General features: G+C 34.4%; 1 protein-coding gene across 2 annotated transcripts in view; it reads right to left on the bottom strand.

The window, feature by feature from the left end:
* Positions 1-19,923, bottom strand: part of Psmd14 (proteasome 26S subunit, non-ATPase 14) — a 114,916-nt gene extending 94,993 nt beyond the window's left edge. The window contains exons 1-3 of one of the 2 annotated variants that reach the window (XM_005007675.4): positions 19,721-19,923; positions 12,817-12,939; positions 10,489-10,540 (exon numbers count right to left, since the gene is read on the bottom strand). In XM_005007675.4, the coding sequence (XP_005007732.1) occupies positions 10,489-10,536 (48 nt within the window). In that variant the 5' untranslated portion in view covers positions 10,537-10,540; positions 12,817-12,939; positions 19,721-19,923. The remainder of the gene's footprint in view (positions 1-10,488; positions 10,541-12,816; positions 12,940-19,720) is intronic. The other variant, XM_003478566.5, reaches the window with a different exon arrangement.
* Positions 19,924-22,455: the final 2,532 nt, after the last annotated feature.

Here is a 22,455-nt window from a genome sequence, read left to right as displayed (position 1 = left end):
GATTTGTGCTATTATTGTTTAACAATTAAATGCCACTATCTTGTACTCTGAATAACTAAAGATAACCCATAATGTATTAACCATTGTTATCCCCTTATTACTTTGTTTTGAATTTTTTCTCTTTAAAATAAAAAGATTTATATCAATGTCTCCATGCTGCATATTTTTCTCTTAGTATGTTTACATGGCTTATTATGCATATCGTTATATAGAATGTAGTTCATTCTTTTTGCCAAATGTTGTGTCATACATGTTATAAGTGAGTTTAATCACTTATACTTCATATATGGTATGTTCATATAATATATATCTACTGTCTGCTACTGTGGTAGGTAATGTTGTAAGCACTGAGTTATAATACTTAACCAACCTTATCTACCCCGACATACTATACATCTCTTAAAGTAAAAGGCTCATAAAAAATTCTTGTTTCCCCAAACTTCATTAATATGTAATGTGACAGGCTTTGAGGTCTTACTTCCTAATACACAGAGAGGGTATCTTCAAATATTCCAGTTGGTCACTCTTATTCTACAAATTATCGTTTTGTATTTATAAGGTGTTCTTTGTTGTCCTAATGATTTATGCTTCTGCTGAATGTTTTACAAATGAATGTTGCAGCATCTCCTTTTTTCTACTGCTAATCTTTTTAAGTTTGTCTTTTGAGGTAAGAATTTGTTTTACTGTCCTAAGATAGTTCAATTATGAATTTTTCTTTTGAGTTGTGCTTCCCTATCCTGGATCACAGAGATACAAAATTGTCTTCAAAAATAAAGTTAGGATGAAAAATACTATGTATCAGAAATGTTCATGTTAATTTATTTAATTCTTACAAACAACTATCTATGAAAAGTGTTATTAGTCTTATTTTAAGGATACAGTAAATTAATTGTTGTCTTTCTTGCAAAAACACATCATAAATTTGCCATTTCAAGCCATTTTTCAGTGAACAGTTCAAAGGCATTAGGCCTATTTACATGTGTAACGATTATCAACAACCATTTCCAGAATGTTTTTTCATCTTCACAAATTAAAACTCTATCCACATTCAACAATAGCTCTCTACTGTCCTGTCCCTCTAGTAGCTGGCAATCATCATTGCTACTTTCTAGATCTATGAATCTGCCTGTTATAGGTACTTCATACACAGAAAAATGCAATATTTGTCTTTTTATGTCTGACTCTCTTAACATTACCGTCTAGGTTTATCAATATTATACGATGTGTCAGAAATCCAACCTTTATTATTAAAAAGTTTCTGCATGTCAAAAGAAATCTCCAGCATAGAGAAAAGAAAACCCACAAACTGGGAAAAGATCTTAGTGAAAACTCAGACAAGGGACTCTTGTCTAAAACATATAAAGACTTAAAAAAACTCAGACCCCCAAAATTCAAAGATCCAATCCAAAAATGGGCATCTGAGATGAATACGCACTTCACAGATGAAGAAATACAAATGGCAAATAAATACATGAAAAAATGTTCATCATCATTGGTCATTAGAGAAATGCAAATTAAAACCACACTGAGATTCCATCTCACTCCTGAAAGAATGGCCAGGATCAAGAAAACTAACAACAACAAATGCTGGAGAGGCTGTGGGGAAAAAGGAACTCTCCTAGACTATTGGTGGGAGTGTAGACTGGTACAACCTTTGTGGAGGTCAGTCTGGAGATTTCTCAAAAAGCTGGGATTGGAAGTCCTATTTATTCCAGCTATTCCACTTCTAGGCATATTCCCAGAAGAACTGAAAGCATCATACCACAGTGATATATATGCACCTATGTTTATAGCAGCACAATTTGTAATCGCCAGATCTTGGAAACAACACAAGTGCCCATCAACTGAGGAATGGAAAAAAAAGTTCTGGTATTTCTATACAATGGAGTATTACTCAGCTATAAAGAAGGATCACATTGAGATATTTATCAATAAATGGGCACAGCTTGAGACCATACTCATAAGTGAAATAAATCAATCTTGCATGTGTGAATACCGAATAGTTTCCCTAATGTAAGTAATGATTCAAATATATAAAAGAACGTGGTAATCATGATTCCCCATTATGTGGCCTTGAAGCCTTATAAAGTTTTCACTTATTAATTGGAATGGCTTTATTCTGGGCTTCTTGATATGGAAATATTTGAAGCTATAGTATATGAAGTTATATTCAAATATTTCAAGGAAAAAGACAGACACTATGGTAACTACTATTAAGTCGAGTTATTTGGTGGTGAAGCACTAGGTTGCTGAAACAGTCATGCTTTGACCTGTATTGTTATGTTGTTATGTCCTCTTTTATCTCAATCTCTCCCTTATTCATTAAAAAAATTATTTATTTTTTATGGTTTTTTTAATTAAGGGGAAAAATTTTTTAAATTAGCAGGATATATTATAGTAACTGTTTTTGATTTCCTATTAACTTGATTTGAAGTCCTGTAATACTCCCACTATCTTGTTTTGACTGATTAGACTCTGTTCCGTTCTGTATGATAGTATCAAGTTTGAGGGTATAGGCAACTACTTTGAAGGCAATAAGATTCACTAAGATGCCCATTCTGGTTTGACTATTATCTCCTTTGGAAGTCCTGTATTGTTTACAATGTTTAAGTTTTATTGGTCTTGTTCTCTACTGTTTTGTTCAACTTTATAATACCTAATGAGATAGACAATTCTTTTTAAGGAAGCAAGAGGCATTATGGTAACCATTGTTGATAACCTTGTACTGTTTTTACATCATGTACTATGTCTATCCTTGATTTTGACTGACAGCTTTGTTTTGCCATATTTGACTTTATTCTCTTCCAAAAAAAAAGTAATGGGGCTGGGGATTTAGCTCAGCGGCATAAGTGCCTGCCTTGTAAGGAGGCAGTCATGAGTTCAATCCCCAGTACCGATAAAAAGGAAAAAAGACCAAAAAAAAAAAAAAAAAAAAGTAATAAGAACGAAGGAGTAATAAAACCCAAAATGTATAAATTTTGTTGTAAAAAAGAGAAGGAAAAAGAAGTGCTCTAAAGGATACAACTGCAAGTGTGTTTAGGGGTGTTAAATAGCTGACCATATTAATGTTTTTGGTTGGATCATTGAACACAACTGTTTGCAGTCTCTCTGTTTGAATGTCCACTTTGTATCTTTGATACTGTGACTTGAGCAACTATCTCTAAGATGATAATGTGTAATCTATTAACTGGTGATTTCTTACTGTTTTTTTTTTTTTTTTTTTTTGTAGTTCTATATTACTTGTACCTTACATCGCTTTGTTTTGTTTTGTTTTTTCTCTTTTTCCTTTAAAAAAAAAATCCACCCTTTAAAGCTTGTACTTATCCATTTATTGATGGGTATTTGGGATGTTTCTTCCTTTTAATTATTATAGGTAATGCTGCAGAAAACATGGGTATACAAATATCTGTCGGAAGTCTCCGCTTTCAATGCTTCTGGTATGCACCCAGAGGTAGGACTGCTGATTCAGATGGTAACTCTATGTTTAATCTTCTGAGGGACTACCACAATGCTTTCCATAAAGCTCTACCATTTTACCTTCCCAGTGTCAATGTACACAGGTTCCAATTTCTACAGTCATTATCACTCGTTACTGTGTTCTTATTTGATAACAGTCATCCCAATGGGTATGCCTTCCACAATTATGAAGTCTGAGCTCATATGTATTTGTCCAATTCATTTGGTATAAACTTTTGTGCACAAAGTAAGACAGGGATTTCATTTTAGTTTTCTCTATACTGAAAGCAACTTGCTTCAGCATCATCTAAAAACCCCTTTTCCCCTCCTTCCCTACCTCCCTCATTCATTCATTTATGGTAGGTAAGCACTCTACCACTGAGCTATACCTCCAGCACTTCACCATGAACTTTTTTTTTCTTAGTACCAGGGATTCAACTCAGGCAAGCCAGGCAAGTGCTTAATGCACTGAGCCAAATCCCCGGCCCCAACCATGAACACTTAATGTCATCTATATTGCAAACCAAGTTCCCCTGTATGTACTGGTCTATTTCTGAGGCTTCTATTCTGTTATACTGATCTACCTAACAATGTAATAGTATTTGAATCACATAGCACTAAAACACATTTTGAAACCTGGAAGAGCAATTTTTTTGCACTTTTGAAAAGAAATTTCTTTCCTTTTCTTGGGCTTTTTCCCCATACGAATTTTAGATTTTTGTTTAATTCCATGAAAATTCTAGTTATCTTTATTGAAAAAGCAATAAACTTATTATTATTGAAGAGAATTGGGATATAACACTCAGACTGCTCATTCATGAAAATGGTATTTCTTTTTCTAGGAATTTTTTTCACTGCTATCTTAAATTAACCCTTTCATCAAAACATCAGACCAAAACCTAAGACAACTGAAACAACATTTCCATTCTGGGACCTATGGTAAGAAACTTCAAAACTGGTTACTACTCAATATATACAAAGTCTATACTGTGTGAGGACTCAGAAATTATAACAAATAAAACATATCATATTAAATTCATGGAATTATTTTTAAATCTAGTCACAAAAATAATTCTTTAAAATGTGTACCCTGCCAATTTCAGAAAGCCTTCTCAGGTCATTTGCCCAAAATATTCGCACACCTTGAAATTACTGAGAACCATATCATAGACTGTACACATACATAAACTATAAGCCATATCACAGACTATCAACATCATAGAGTATAATATTTTACATATCATATTGTATATGGCCAATTAAAACTGGCCACTTATAGGCAATATAGACCTGCTACTTAAGTGCTTAGTTTGGCCTACACTGTGTTTGTATGAATTCTCACTCAAAGAGTTAACTAAACAAGTCCCCAATCGAAACTTTACTGATTACCAGCCAACACAAACCACCCACTGATTCTCAATGCTTCCACTTAAAAACACCTATTAACTTCCAATCACATTCCACTGCTCAAAGCAAGATTCAGTAAGAGTAGCTTCAAAGGTGCTAAGTAAGGATTATGCTTTATATGTCCAGAAGATTAAAAGTTGAGGGGCGGGGGACGACTTAGCTCAGCAGCACAAGCACCAGACTGGCAAGTGTGTGGTCATGAGTTCGAGCCCCAGTACCAAAAAAGTCAGAAATAGTTCATATACCTGATGACTTTGTGTTTGATCTCTTTCCCTCTTTTTCTCTAAACTGTCACTAGAATTACTTTTCAAACCAGTTACTGAATCATGTTACAACTCTACCAGAAAAGAAGTGCTCATACAGTGTAGAAGGAAGTCAGGTGATTTCCTCATCTCCATCTATGGGACAGTAGGCACACATGGGTACAAATACAAGATCCACAAAGCCAATAAAGAAACAAACAAACAAAAGTTTTCATACACATATATAGCTATGGAGAAAAAAGGGAAAAATCACTTAAGTATGGCATTCAATGTCTTTCATAATCTACTCCAAATGCCTTCACCAGTTTATCTTCCCATTATTTCCTTTTATATCCCTATTCTCCACTCTTTCTGAATATGCCATGGTATATACTTAAAAACATAGCTTAAACATCATATCAAGGCTCATTTTGCCCTTCTTACAGGAAAAAGAAGCCATATCTCCACTATTCTTATAAATCACATTATGTATAATGATCACTAGTTGAATCTACTAAAATGTAAAGCCCATATATACACTGCCATTTCTACTCATCTTGATAATTCGCTGCAGCCTAACATCTAGTGAACATGAAACTAAAATACTGCCCTAAAAAGCTAAAATAGAAGACAAGGAATTAAAGTCATTAACATTTTACTGAAGTTTCATCTATTTTTTAGGATAGTGGGGCTGACTCCCCAACTAGAACAGATTCAGGCTTTTTTTGAAAACTTTTAGAGGCTCTATACATTGATCAGTCTCCTCTCTTGGGCTCTGGCAGAACTAGTTTAGTTGCCAAGACCTAGAGTAGGGTGGTCCCAAAGACAATGAAAGAGCCAAATTACAGCCATGCATGCTACTAATACAATCATCTCACATCACTGAGTAATTTCACATCTCTAAGAACTTCAACAAAGTAAATTTAAAAACGTATCTGAAATTTTACAGGTATTTTATGTATTTTACCAGTATTAATAAAACATTTCTGCTTCAAACTACTACTAAATTATACTGAAGTAAAGATTTAATTATGTATAAACATTTTTAAAGATGCATAAATGTGAAACCAAACTCTGAAGTTGTTTCACTATTACAGGAACCAGAAAAAGACAGTATAATAACAGCTAATGGAAGAGTTTTAAGAGTTACTTTGGAATACCAAAGTCTAATTAAGAACTAGGAAAAGGTCAACAGATTGGGCAATTTGAGTAATTTCTGCACAGTAAGTGAGAAGTACAAAATGTAAACTCCTAAGAATGAAAAGGAAGTAGAATATATGATTTTTAAGCTATTATTTCAGGAGATCTAGAAATAAATAGAGAAGGGGAAAAAAGCTGAGTGGAAGTATGCCCTAGTTTTGTTTTTTAGATACAGGAGATACATCTTTGTAGGAAAAAAAAAAAAAAGGCATCAGTGGAGATGAACAAGTTTTCAAGAGGAAAGAGCAAGGGATAAGGAAAGATTATTCCTGGGAAATTAAGGTCACTTCCTTTTCAGGGAAAGTCGACAGACTAAAATTGGATGGAGACTGATTATTTCTAAATCCTTTTTAATCTTTTAATCCAATGGTTACTCCCAAATAAAACAAATATGGCTACATGTCCTCAAATATAATAAAATATCAGTATCAACCATGACTATAATACTGACATTCCTGTATTATTATTGTGGTCTCCATTTAAAAAAAAATTGTTTTGAACACTTAAAACACATAGCAAAACCCAAATGTCTTCTTACTACTACTGGATTATATTTGTTAGAGGCAAGACACAAAAAACCACCACCAGGGACAGCACTATAGTTAACTAGCATGCATGAGGCACTGGGTTCAAACCTTAGCACAATGCAATAAACAAATAAATAAGCACCAAATAAGAATATTAAGAAAAACAATGAAATGTTGAATTATTTCCATACAAATAATGGGAATCAAGACTGAAAACAAAAGCTTTTGTAATGACTTGTGTGGTCTTTAGTTTTTTTTTTTTTTTGTACCAGGAATCGAACTCACAACCTTGAGCTTGCCAGTTAGGCACTGCGCCACGGAGCTTTGTCCCTGGCCCTGGTCTTAGTCTTGATTTTGGCTCAAAGTTCCAACACCTTTGTAATTTCTTTAACAACAGCATATCTGTTATGCTAATGAGTGACCTAAGCCCCAAGATGGTGTCTAGGGTTGGTGCTAGTCACCACTAAGACTAACATGCTGAGTCAAGGTTTGGGATTTTGAGCCAGGTTCATTTTGAGGAGGAAAACCAAGCTAAAGGTTGGGTTCAATCATAGCCTTTTGCAATAAAGTCCCAATAAAAACTATAACTACTAAGGCTCCACTGAAGTAGCTGGAATTTATTAAGATGCAGAGTAACACATCCTAATCTATAAAAAGGCATTTCCTCTGAGACTTTGCCTTATGTGTCTCTTCACTGGCTAATTCTCTTGATCTGTGTCTGTGACAATAAAATTGTTATCATAAGTATATACCTCCTTTGATTTAAATTGTTGTGAATTATTACACCTGAAGAAGTTAGGGGACTTCCACAATTATAGCCACTTGGTCTAATGAAAAGTATGGGTGTCCTGCTTATTTGTTTTTGAGACAGGGTTTCGATATACAGTTCAAGTTGGCCTTGAACTCACTTTGTAACCCAGGCTGGTCTCAAATTCCCAGTGTTTCTCCTGCCTCAGCCTCCTGAGTGCTGGGATTACAGGCAAGCACCACCATATCTGGTCTAATTTATGGAGTTTGATACCAACTCCTGGTTACCATCAGAAATGTAACTGCCATATTCTCAATTGGGAGTGAAGCAAACAAGTAGTAATTATTTTTTTTTTTAACTTTTTATCGGTACTGGGGATCGAACTCACGACCACCTGTTTGCAGGCAGGTGCCTATGCCGCTGAGCTAAATCCCCAGCCCCAAAAAAGTAATTAACTATTAACTGATGCTATGAAAAGACTCTTGGCTGGTTCCCCCATCAAAGTTATTACAGACAATGAATTAAGAAGTCCCATCCACTCACAAAATAATCCATGTATCTTATACTTTAATCAAGGAAAAAAATTCCTAAAAAGGAGCCAAAATCTACTCAACTTTTAAGGTTAAATAGCCACAAAGAACTCTGAAATTACATGTGGCCCTTATCTGCTCTGATCCTATTAGTCCCATATTTTAAAAGGGCCACCTGTAAAATTTGGTCCTATTTGTGAGAAAACTGTGCCTTTTCATCAAAGAATGAAACAGTAACATTTCTCACTGACTTCTGAAGAGGCAGACCAACTTGCATGTCCTTTCCTACTACTATGGTTCATTATACTTTAGCTAGTGAAAAGACAACTATTACTGATTCAAAGATCTTTGATTTCTTGTGGGGCTGGGGTATAACTCAGTAGTAGAGCACTTGCTTAGCATGTGTGATATTCTAAGTTCAATCTCTAGCTCTGCAAAAGAAAAGTCTTATTAAATATCAAATACTTCAGAAATAATATACTATTTCACATTCCAGAAGTAATACTAAATTTGATTGTCAAGTTAGTACTAAAACAACTTAACATCAAATTTTAGGGAAAACATTTTGGATCACTTCATCACCTACTATTTGATAAGGAAAATGCCATAAAGATAAGAACACTACAAATTATTTCGAGAATTTGGCATTTAACTGGGGAGATAAAATATATAGATGAAATAACCTAGGTTCTTAAGCAACATATTTTTAAGTTTCAAAGAATACAAACTGAGTATACAAAGGCCAATTAATATAATCAGAAATTAATGAGAAATTATGGAACATCTGGTTTTCCACTTAATATAAAGGTTTAAAGTAACCACTGAGATGCAACATAATTCAACTTATGGTTAATATTTCATGCCTTGCAATTTCCTAGCATAGCTTTACAAGATGGGTATACAATTTATCACATCTCATGCTTAAGGAAAGCTCCTCTTTCTATGTAACTAAGACACCACTAAGGTCAGGCATGGTAGCCTATGCCTATGGTCCCATTCCTGGGAGACTGAAGGGATAGGAATGCATGAGCCCACAAGACCAGCCTTGGCAATACAAGAACCCTGTGTCAAAAACAAACAAAACAAATAAAAAGAATAGTCTTTACTTATAATTTACAGGTTACAGTAATCAACATATAACTTCAGTTCACATGTTTATATGCTAGTAAATGGATTAAATAGATCTTACAAAAATGAAGAAACATGAAGAAGCCTTGGAGAGCAAAGAAATGTAAGAAATATCCAACATTAACAAAAATTTCAAAATAACTGAAATCTATTCAAATACACAACACAGAATCACAAAAAGATTTCATCTTTCTAAAAGGAAATATTACTGATAAACCTAAACAGCTCTAAGCAAAGATTACAAAAAAACTCCTAAAATATAGAAAATTTCATTAAGTCTCAAACAAAATTGTGTTTTGCATTGTAAATACAGGTTACTCTGAGGGAAGAAAGACAATGACACTGACAGCAAGTGAAGGCTAATAATTAAAAGGGCTATAAAGGTAAGTTACAGAAGTATTTCTAGCCAAGCACAGCACATGCCTGTAATCCCAGCACTTGGGAGATTAAGGCTAGAGGAACACTGTGAATTCAAGGTTAGCCTATTGCACACTGTGAATTCAGAACCAGCCTGGATTATACTACAAGGCCTCGTCTCATAAAATAAAACAAATTTTTAATATTTAAACCAATATACCACATAAAAGAGGAAGGAAACAATACATAACTACCATTTACATTACTATTAAGGGGTAATAACTAGAAAGGTGAAAACATAAGACGGAGCAATTCTTTAGTTGAAGGCAGAGGGATATAAATCATTTGCCAAAAGCATGGGACAACAATAAACAAAAACCCAACACTTAATTTTAATAATAACGTTTTTTTAAATTATCCATATATACATCAAATTTAAAGAAAAAAGAAATACTGCCTATCAATATATTCTTGTATCATAATTACAGAAATTAAACTTAAGACAGCACACACAAAAAAATCTATACGTTAGTTTTTAGAACCTAGTAGAGTATGTCATGTTTACTTTTTCATGTGTCACTTTCAAAGTTTACACTGTAAACTCAGAAATAAGATGTTCTGAGTTCTTTTTTCTCCAAAGGGCAAGTTTATAGTTTTATATTACAAAATTGTAAATCAAGCAAACAAAAAAACTTCATTCCCAAAAGAGCAAATTAAAAAATGTTTTCCATATGTTATTTAGCATTGCAGTATAACAACTGGCAGGCAATAAGGTAACATTCTTACCATAAGGTTATCTATTGAATGATTTTCTTTGGAGTGATTGCCTTCTTATACAACAGAGAAAACCCCATAGTTTATGCACAAAAACATACTCGAGTCTAGATACTAACCTGGCCTAATCCAGGCATACCTCCTCCAAGTCTAAGAAGTCTGTCCATATTTCTAGAAAACAGAAACAAAGAAAAATGTTCCTAAGTACAAAAGTGTTTACTCAATTGCTATAATTCACCTTCAGTCACTCAGCATGTCAAAAATATTGGTGGTAATTACAACACAACATCAGACTTCCTGTTAATTAACACCACATATTAATTCAAGAAGCTGTCTTCCATGCTAATTAACAGACCTTATTTTACTGCTTTGGTTTTGGGTTATCCCCAGTTTTAAAGACAAGCAATCTTAGCATACTTTCAAAACTTTGCTATCATTAAGTTAATTATATTTGCTTATTGTTATCTAATATAGTACCTGAATGAGGAAAAAGTGCCTGAAATGCTTATGATATGTATGATTGAATTTCCTTCAATTTGTCCAGAGTGTACAAATAAAAATCCTCACTTTTAAATTAAATTTTAACATCCTCATTAGTAAGTTCTGTGCTAATTAACTTACAGCTTGTCAGTTATCATCAAAACTACATGTGAAAGACATTGTGAGCAGATTATAGATCTCTGAATTAGCATCAAAGGCTTTTAAAAAATGAACTCATTATTCCAAAAGAAATACTATAGAGTAAACATTAAATGCATTAAGACAGTGTCTTAGAGTTTAACTAGGTATTTTCTATTATTTCAGATGTTGCCCAGATACATATTTTCTTCTACACCAAGAAAATTCAGCTACTATTCTCAATTACAGAGTTAAGCAATATAAAGACAATTAACTTTGAAATATCATTGGGATTTGTTTTCAAGGTTCACTATTATAAGAACAAAACACTCAGAGAAGAATTGAAGGAAAGATATAGCAAGCATACTTATTCAGCCTTAAATACACAAAGAGAAATAATCAAATTATAAAAATTACGCTGAATTTGATCCCCAGCACTGCAACAAGTTAAAAATGTTAAAGAAAAATAAAATTAAGTACAACTAAGTATTTAAGAAATGAAAACAAAGATTTTTTCTACCTGAAAATACTTATTATGCCTTAAAATTCCTCTTCCAAGTATATGCTTTAGAAAAATGGCATTGCCTTAAATTAAGTCAAGTGCTAATGTATCAGTCATTTGTTCATTTTACTAGTTAGAACTGCTATATAAACTAACGTTCAATAATGTTCCTTATCCTTTCATTTCCACCCAATCATTTTTGTTTAGTCAGTAATAATTTAATTCTGCTAATATTTAACTACAACTCTACAAACATTATTTAAATCCACACAGAGATGCAAAAATAAAAGCATGAATTCTTTACAAAGTAAACACATTCAGTAACCATTACCTAGATTAAGATTATCCACAGCTCAGCTTCTCAAGCTTCTTTCCAGTCTTTACTACTCTGCAAATATGGGGTTTCAACTTCTAACAACATGGATTAGTTTTGCTAATTTTTTTGAAAACAGGGTTTGACTCTGTGGTTCAGGCTATCCTTGAACTCTTAAGGATATTCCTGCCTCAGTGTGAGTGCTGGGATTACAGGTGTGCACCAACACACCTGGCTGGAATCATGTATTTCTTGTGCCTGGCAATGTCACTCAACGTTTGTGAGATTCACAAGAGATAAATTCATTTTTAAAAAGGGAAAGGCATGAAAAGTTGACAGTTCTGACAAAATTTCCACTTTATAAACTTAATTCATACCCCTAATAACATTTACAAACAAAATCTCCATCACATTCTCATTAAAATTCCTCAATCCAAGTATGGCATTCAATATGCAGCACTTTTTAAAGGCAGCCTAAAAAAATCATGTATATTTTTAAATATTAAAGACTTTTTCTTTAGAATATATTATCAAAGAGAAAAAATTTCTCCTGGAACATTACAAGCATAAAAAAACCAACGCAAAAAAAAAAAACAATATAGAATATATTTGTATGTATTCTAGGCCAAAGCTGTTTCCCAGCTGTGTTCAGTTTGTCTGCTCCCTCTGTGTTGTTTCTGATGACTTTACAGACTCCAGATGCTCTGAATATACATGAGCAATGTGAGGAGCAGAGGGAAAGAAAATCTGGCAGGTCAAATTCGTGTTTTTAGCAAAACTAGATGTCTCAACAAACAAGAAAAAATATTTAACAAATTAAAACATTTAAGATAAGATGACCACATTTAATAAAAATAGTAACATTTGGAAATGAAATATAGTGATAAATACTCTAAATCACATTACTTTGAAAAATCTGGTTCTCGATCACACATATTCCTAATCTGATGTCTGGTAAGAGTAACATTTTCACAGTATTTATACTTCAAAGTAAAATACATTCTTGAACCTCACCTGCTCAGTAACTGTAACTCTTAAGGTGTAAGTTTCAATTTGTCAAGTTTAACAAATTTCTTCTTAACTCAAACTCTTGCTAACTTCTGGCAGATATAATTTTTTCCAAATATTTTTTGTCTCCTAAAAAAGGAATAAATGAGATACAATTATTTAAATAATTGAGGAGGACATTTTTATACCAAGTCTGAGGAGCAAAATTTCTAAAAGTGAAACAGAAATTATAACTGACTGTGGGGAGTGCTGCACCTTCGGTATGCTAGATAAGCACCCTTACCACTGACCAGTATCTTCAGTCTTAAAATTGATTTCCTGAGAGTACAGAATGATTCATCATCCCAAGGAGCTACAACGCATACTGATTAACCCTATTCTCAAATCTGTAGACTTCATTTTCATGCACTAACTTTGAGGACTGACATCTTTATGACTTCTAGTCTTTCTAGAAGTATTAAAAATTTTACTTATAAAAAAAGAAAGAATTCATATAGTATGCAATTAATGCCATTTGTACACTTACAAATATACAATGTATCATGGGATCTTAGTGATGTTACTTTTCTTGATTCTTGAAATTGTGCCATTCATCATCCTTGGAATTAGTTATTTGTTAATTTTTCACAACTATGGTTCCCTCCATCACAAAGAAACAAGGAAATGGAATGGTAAGAATTGTGCAAAACAACACAATAGTGAAACAATTTATGACAGCTGCATTGTCCTTCAGTTTTTATTATGTTGCCCAAAGTACAGATCAATCTTTCAAAATATATTTTAAAAATCAGAGATATCATCATTGTACTCTTTATAACCTTTCATTAGACACACTTAAGAATTGAGAAATTTTCATTTTCCACCCACAATGCCAAAGCTAACAGAAAAGTTTCACAACTGGGAAATGATGAGGTGACTGCAAAGATACAGGTAATACTTTAGTCTCTAATAATGACAATAAAATTGATGACACATGCCAGTTTAACTTTGATACTACTGACATTCAGAAGTAACAAGTTTTTGTTGGGGGAGGACGCTCTTAGGCATTGTAGGATGTTTAGCAGCATTCTTAAAAAAAATAAAAAATTTAAAAACCAAACATCTTGGCCCTCTACACATTACATGCCAGTAAGTACCTACTCAGTGATGATCAAAAAAAAGTTTCCAAATACTGCCAAATGTTCCCTGAGGGGCAAAATCACTTTCAACTGAATTAAAACAAAAACTCAAACTATCTGTTGAGATAACAACATCCCAGATTAATTTTCCCAAACTAAAGAATCAATGAGTGCTGAAAAGTTTGTCATTTCCTCAAAAATCTAAACACAGAATTACTATATAACAACAATTTTACTCCTACGAATACATCCCAAAGAATTTAAAACAGATCATTAAAATAAGTACATGTGCATGCACATATATTACTGTAATTTTAAATACTGAATACTGTAATCTAAATATTGTAATATTTTATAATCCTTGTTACATTTTGGAAAGTTATATTTGTAATCCCATTGAGACGTTACTGGAATCCTGACAAATTAATTTTAATCTATCACCTCTAACGCAACCCATGGCAAGAGTAAAAACACCAAGACATATTTACAGTTAAGGGCAGCCAAGGGAGTCCTAAACTCAATCTAAGTAAAGATATACAGACAAAGGCCTTGATGTAAGGCCTCTCCCAAAATTTATTAGCTTGTAAAGAAGGGGTGGCTCAAAGGTGAGTGACAGTGAAAATGGTAACTTGAGCTGGCTAGCCAGGTAAAAAAAAAAAAAAAAAAAAGCATCTTTATAAATTGTAGGAAAAATGACATGCAGCAGGATCAATCTGCATAACTCAATTAAGGTAGCATTTAAATTGTTTTTACAGGCTGTTGCTTTAGTTTTGGATATATGAACTTTTGTGCCCTGAAACTCTTTTATTTTGAGGCTTATATCCAACTGACATTTTTAGAGCTGACTGGCTCTGGCTCTGCTATTCTGTTGTGCTCACATCTTTTATAGAAAATACTTTGCAAAAAAACAGGAGACAGGGGCTGGGGATTTAGCCCAGCAGCATAAGCACCTGCTTTGCAAGCAGGCGGTTGTGAGTTCGATCCCCAGTACCAATAAAAAGTTTTTAAAAAGTTAAAAAAATATATTAAAAAAAAAAAAAAACAGGAAATTGTCAGATTGACCCCAAAGATTACAGATTACATATTAGTACTCCAGCTGGCCTTATTTACATCAAAAAAAAAAAAATAGCATACCCCACTCCATATATATCAATATATCAAAATAAGAGTAATGCTTTAGCAATTGTTCTACATTAAAGAGAGTCACTCAAATTGTCTTCTACATCTATAGCATCACTATTTGCAACAACCAAAAGGTGGAGACAGTCCAAATGCCCACCAAAGGATGAATGGAAAACAGATTTTAATAGATTTTGTGTATGGGTATGTGTATGTGTGTTTACATTATGTGATAAAACATATGGTTCATGTTTAAATTTTTTTTTTTTTTTGTCTTTTTCATTTTTATCGGTACCAGGGATCGAACTCACGACCGCCTGCTTGCAAGGCAGGTGCTTATGCCGCTGAGCTAAATCCCCAGCCCCCATGTTTAAATTTTTAAAAATTTGTTACAGTAAAAGACTCACTGCCATAAATTCCTAAAAAATTCTGCATACCAAGAATGGTAAATTTCATGCAATGTAAATTTTTAAACTCTCCCCACCCTATATGCAAAGTATATCAAGTACAAGAAGCACTAGAAGAAATAAGTTGGGGTCTATTCAAGGTATAGTTGTGTGTGTGTGTGTGCCAGAGATTGAAACTAGGGCTTGCTTTATAAAGTTCTACCGCTGAGCTACACCTCCATCCCCTAGAGATGTATTTGAAACACAGAACTGATCTTTACAAGGTAATTATCTGCTAGGTTTATACAAGGATAACTAAACAGTTAATTACACTCAAAGGATACTGTCTATTTCAGGTCCATACACAGTACCTTCAAAACCAGGAAAATACATAAACATTTGTATTGTGTAACGTTTAACACTATTTTGTTATAAGCTCAAAAACCCAAAATGTACTATACTTATTATTTAATGTGCCTTTATAACTTGTTCTCTTTTTGTAAAGCTTGTGCCTGTTAAGTTACAATCTTGCGACCCTCCTTGCCTCCCTAGTTTTGTAACTGCTTGTTCCACCTCCTCAGTTGCTGTGAAACTAAACCAAATTACCTTTTATGGAGACCCTGACCCCTCTCCTTGCTGCTTGCTACTTTATAACTCCCTGCAGCGCTGGCACCACTTTCCAAGACTGCTTTTCTGGGACAGTGTTGCTGCTGAGCTCAGTTAATAATGTGCTTCCTTTTTAATTTTTTGGAATCCGTCATTTTTCTGCCCATACCATATTTCAAATATAATTGTTTTTCACTATCCTTTATTTCTGTAAATTACTTGAGGAGTGATCTACATGTACATACGAAAGTATGCACTGGATCTAGATGATAAATGATGATAATAGAATGCTATTTTTCTCCATATATGACAGTCAAGTGTTATGACTTTGCAGATAAGAATATCAAGTTACCCAGGCATGCTGGCACACTCTGAGAGACAAGGGAGGAGTATCAACAAGTTTAAGCCCTGCCTGGGTAACTTGGTGAGATCTTATCTCTAAGTTAAAAAAAAAAAAAACTTAAAAGGGTAGGGATATAGTTTAGTGCAATGGTCATTGGCTCAATCCCCAGTACTGCTAAAAAGAAAGAAAAAGAGAGAGAGAAAGAAAAACTGCCATAGCAAATACCAGCAACTAGGCAGGTATAATGGCACACATCTTTAATACTAGTACTATGGAGGCTGAGACGGAAGGACAAAGTCCATCTTGGACTACATAGCCAATTTGAGGCCAAAATGAACTACAAGGTGAGAACTTGTCTTAAAATTTAAAAAACAAAACAAAAAAACCCAACCCAAACCAACTCGAATTACTGTCTCTAACATTTATTAGCTACAAAGCTAATGTGTCCTTTACCTGTTGCCTCATCTCCAAAAAGGCAGAATACCATCTAGCTCATAGAGCTGTTTGTAAGATTAAAGCAAACACTGGAAGTAGAAAATGTAATATAATCTCTGGCATAAAATAAGTAACCAAGAAAGCTAGCTGTTGTTTTTAGCAACATTCTTCTCACAGGGTTTGACATTTGGTGAATTTCACAAAGTTAAAGTGCTACACCACAATATTAAAAAAAAAATGCTTTCAATCCTCACAAATAAAAATCTTTTTAAAAGGTCTATGAATTTAAACTGTTTTTATACCTACCAAAAAGCTGAGGAGTCAAAAGGCCTCTATATGTGTAATTTTACTTACAATATTATCAGTCAGCACAAATAAAGTTTATACCTAAATGCAAATGTTATGTTCCAAAATAGTACCAAAAAAGTATCAGTACTTTGATTGATGACTCACTTTTTCTTAATCTCTCAAATTACTATCTGATTAAAACCCAGTATTGTTCGATCATATTCATGTTGTAGTTAAATAAATCAATTATCAAATATTTACACAACATATAGAACTATAGGTAACTAAAAAGTAAATCCTTCAAATTTAATTTGGATTATTCCCCTTTTCAAACTTTTACCTAGTATTGTAGGCATAATACTAGAGCATAATACTAGAGTTCTTACAATTTACAAAATTCAAACAAAATCATAACCTTAGCTGTTCAGGCCAATCCTTGTATTTCCTAGTTACCATTTATTTTTAATCCATCCTGTAGTTAAATACAGTACCTCTCAAACAAAAGTTAAATCCTTTTTAAACTACTCTCTAGGTGCCTTAATGCATTTCAAATTTCTCTGTTCTGACTTGTAGAAAGTAAAAATGTCTTTCATTCTCTTAAGGACTTTTTGCAGTGGAAGAACTAGAAAGAGTTAACGTTAATCTTAATTATACAGTAAGATTTTGAAAGCTAAAATTCCCTCAGTTTATAAGAGTAAAGAGGGAATTATAAATATTGTAGTGTCTCCGCGTTACAGCATTCAAGGAAACCATTTACTGAGTACTACACTTCAGACACCCAAGAAATTTAGTGGCTTGCATTGAAAGTACCTATAATCTGGGGATGGTGGGGAAGGTGGTTAAGAGAAACCTCCCCCCACAAAAAATATGTAAAGTGGAAAGGCAGCAGTGTTAAAAACAGGCAGCACAGTAGAAAAAATTCTAAAAGCAGTCATTCCAGGACTTGAATACAGGCATTATGCTACTGACAACAAGTTATTTGTTTCTGGATTCTAGATCTGATCCAGGAAGTTAACTACCTTTCAAGTCTGTTGTTAGAATAAATCCAGGATATTTCACATACTGCCTGGAACATCCTAGGCACTAAATAAATGTTGTTACTATTATTACTGGTATTGTTATTATTTTAGAACTGCAAGAGACTATTCAATCCAATTCTCTCATTTAACAAATGAGGATAAAATATCACAAAGCAGAAAATAAAACGTTAAATGAGCGTGACAAAAGGTTTACAGCAAGTTCATAAGCAAGATATTACATGAGTATTCTAGTAGGGCTTTCAAGGATGGACGTTTAATAATAAAATTCTACAATAAAAAAAGCACAATTTGCTTGTTACTGATTTTCAAACAAATGGTTCTGAACCTAGATACTAAGTGCAACATTTGTAAGCCCTATAAAAATAAGACAAATCCATGTCAGAGAGGTTAAAAGTCCAGCTCCACAAAGAGATAGCAAAGTGTTATTTACCAAGTAAGGGGAGGGGCTAAGATGGTGACTTCAAAAATTTTCTAATTGTTTTAAGGCAAACTGAAGACAATATACACTAAATATTCCTTAACTGTAGTTAATTCTGAGCTACTATATTATCTTATGCTCTATAAATGTGCAATAACCATGCAATTCGCTTAAAACATAATCTAAAATTTAAATGAACTGCCTGGTAGCCTTTCATGACAATAAGGTTACCATCATGTTTATCATCTTCACTAAAGTTGTGCTCCGTTTACTGAACATTATCAGTGTTTGTTTTACACACATTAAGTCAGCGCTCTAAAAACATACTTTTGTGTGTTGAATAATTATTCGCATGGTAAAACTATTTTTCTATATTAACTTCTAAGTGTCTTCTCTACCTTCCAATGAAATCTTTACTAATGTCTGGCAGTCGTTTTAATTTCGAGAATTTCTCACTAAGCCACTACTTTGAAACTTTCACATTATTTTTTAAACAGAAACTGAGCTAAATTCCCAGGAAAACTAAGTTCCAGGCGGTAACGCACAGCTAATTTCTATTGTACTGAAAACAGGAAATTAATAAATTTACTAACAACTACTTAATTAGGACAACACTGAAAATAAGTAAACAGATTAGATTAAGAATACACTGTGCTTTGAAAGTATTACAACTCCGAGGAATTGTTTTTTTCTTATCTTTTGAAGGGAGCTGAAAACCTAACACTGGAGTGAGGATAGATCAAAGCAGGTAACACCGGTAAGTGATACAGCAAACATGCAGTCTAAAGGAAAGTTGATTTTATTCTCTCCCGTGTTTTCCTCGCGTGCTCTGAAGTTTCTCAATAGGGAAGCAACAATCTCGATGGAGCACTGACAAATAGGCCACAAACAAGCATTCTCCTCGTACAGGGAGAAGAGACTGCCAAAATATGAATTTGATAAGCATAAACGGATGGAGGGAAGAGATGAAACCTACACCTGACCTGCCGGAGACCTGGGGGAGGCAGCAAAGCATACGAAGAGGCCCAGGCTCCTCCATCAGGGACCCGGCCTGTGGCGGCACCTCCACGGGCCAGCGTGACTCAGGCCAGCCCGGGGCTAGCCGCGGCCTATCACAACTGCCTCCCGGATCTCCGGGCCTGCCGGCTGGGCCTCACCTGAAGGTGAGCGGTAGAGAGTGGTCTGGACCCCTGTCTTGACTCTGCGGCGACTTGGTGGTGGCGGGGCGGCGGCTCAGACACAGCCCAGCTACGGCTCCGCGAACCGGCGATGAATCAGCCCGATTCCATTCAAAAAGAGTAGCCCGGGCCTCCGTGGCGAAGCACTTCCGGGTTCATTGCTCTCCTGCGGCTTCCGTTCCCCTGACGGCCAATAGGAGACGTCTCTGGCGTTGGGCGGGCTTCCGTGAAGGAGCACGCGGGACTGATGGAGGAAAGGGCGGAAGTTGGGGCGCTGAATGCCTCCTCCTACTCGAGTCTTGCTGTTTTCTCCGGCTATCTGGGTGCTTCCCTGCTTGGGAGGTGACTGGCTTCCTGATGAAACTGTTGGTATTGCACAATCTAGATCGCCTTTCGTTTTGTTTTTCATTCACCATTCTCAAAAGCTAGAAGTTTAACTTGAACTAGACATAACTTGGTCAGAGCTGGGAAGCCGGTGTAGAAGAAAAGGCCTTGTGATTAGAGAAGGACTTTTCCCTTAGGCCGGTTTATCCACTTTGTGTTTATTGTTTTATAAGGATTGAATTTCAAGCGTTGGCTAACGTTTTTCACAAATGTTTAAAAAACCTTTAAACTCAGTTAATTTACATAATTTAAAGGGTAACTCACATATGTCCAAATAACTATGTTTTACCCATTATCTGCTCTGTGCTAGCTTTTTCAATCAATAAAACTGCCCACTAAATGACTTTTGACAAGTGTATGTTACGCTGTGAGTCCAGGGCACCACCATGTTTTACAAAATAAATGTTCTTAAATGTGTTTCAAATAACATACATCTGAGCATAACAACTTTTGTCAAACCATGTTTTTCCTTTTGAATATTTCTATTGATGAATTATTAGTTTTATTATGTTAATGTATAACAGGAAAATCACAAAAATAAGTTTTGAATTTTTATTATCTATTGAGCGTTTATAAAAAAATTTTCAACATCAAATGATTTTTGGTGTACACAGTCTAAAAAACAATAGAAATAAATTTCTATATGTACTACAATGAAAATAGCAATAATCCTTACTTCAATTATCACATCTAGGGCAGTCTTCACACATGACAGCAGCATATTCCATACACATATATTGCTTACACTGACAGTATATGTATTTTGCTTTCCTGACCTTTTTGTAGTGCATACTTGACATCTCTCTGGTCTTACTGTTTTGTCAAGAGGTTGTTATATTATGCATTGTGTAGTTAAAAGATGCATAAAATATCAATAAAGTATTAAATTTTAATAAATATTGCACATTTAGAATAAACATCTACATTTTCACATCAGCTGTGTACTTGCTTACAAAACCTGAGATATCAGGAAAAAAAACCTATGTGAGCTACAATGTAAACCCAAACAAAAGTCTACCACAGAAATGTTTTGCTTCAACTGTCACAACCAAAACGTTCTTCACACATGACAACTGTGTATTTCATACATATATCTTGTGTATACTGATAGCACATGTGTACATAGTGGCCTATGTGGTAGGCCACTATTGTCACATCTCTTCCTGTTTGGTAGGGAGTTTCCTACTATACTGTACAATGTGCACTTAGCAGGAAAATATCAATGAAATAAAATATCAGATGTGTAATGATTGCTTAGAATAGGCATCAACATTTTCACATCAGCCATTTACTTGCTTAAAAAATCTAGGAGATAACATCAGAAATAAAAACCTCTGTGAATTACAATGAAAATATCAATAGAACTCTACAACAAAAATAACCTCTGCTTCAATTGTCACAACCAAGGCAGTGTTCACACATCAAAATTGCATGTTACACAAGTATCACTTGCACTGATAGCACATATGTTTTATTTTCCTATCCTTTCCTATCCTTTTCCTGTAGGACATACTTGACGTCTTCTTGGTTTTCCTGTTATTGTGGTTATAGTAGGTCTTTGGGATGCTGCACCTCCCTGTTCATCTGTCAGCTCCCCAGTGTGGTCCATAATTTTTTTGTGTGTAGTTCTCTAGATAGAAATATTTTGTTTTTCCTCTACTGTAAATATCTCTTATGAGTTCCAATCCCAGTCCTCTAAGAAAATTTCTTCATGGTATTGTGCCCTTGTTACTTTTTTTGTAAATATCAAAACTTTGTACGTGTGCCACACGTGTTTAGGATCAAGTAAAACAGAACTACTGTCCAATGGTTTGTGTTACAAGTGACATGATAGTTGCGGCATAACTCCCCAACAACATCTACTCCCCTTTTGTTTTGTTTTTTGTTGTTGTTGTTGTTGTTCTTGTGTGTGTGTGTGTGTGTGTGTGTGTTACCAGGCATCAAATTCACAACCTCACACTTGCCAGATAGGTACTTAGGCTACTGAGCTAAGTTCCTGGCTTCTCCCCATTTGATCTTGTAGAAAGTTTCTATCTCAAGCTCCCCACTTTGTTGAGGTTTCCTTATCAATATTTCCATCAAGTAAAATAGAACCACTGGCCAATGGTTTGTGTTACAAGTGACATCATAGATGCTGTATAGCTCCTCAACAATATCTATTTTCCCTTTGGCCTTGTAGAGAGCTTCCATCTCAGGCTTCCCATTTTATTGAGGTTTCCTCTATCAATATGTCCATCATGGTACAATGTTGACATCAGCAGTACCAGTTTGTTTTTCTTTGCTATATACAAGGCCAATGTAAATCTTTCTGAAATCCAAAGATTGTACCA

The sequence above is a fragment of the Cavia porcellus genome, unplaced genomic scaffold (assembly GCF_034190915.1).
Source record: "Cavia porcellus strain 051 isolate PalLab524CR breed Dunkin Hartley unplaced genomic scaffold, mCavPor4.1 scaffold_12, whole genome shotgun sequence".
Lineage (NCBI taxonomy): Eukaryota > Metazoa > Chordata > Mammalia > Rodentia > Caviidae > Cavia > Cavia porcellus.
Note: the sequence above shows the minus strand (reverse complement) of the source record. Positions and strands in the feature narration are given on the sequence as shown.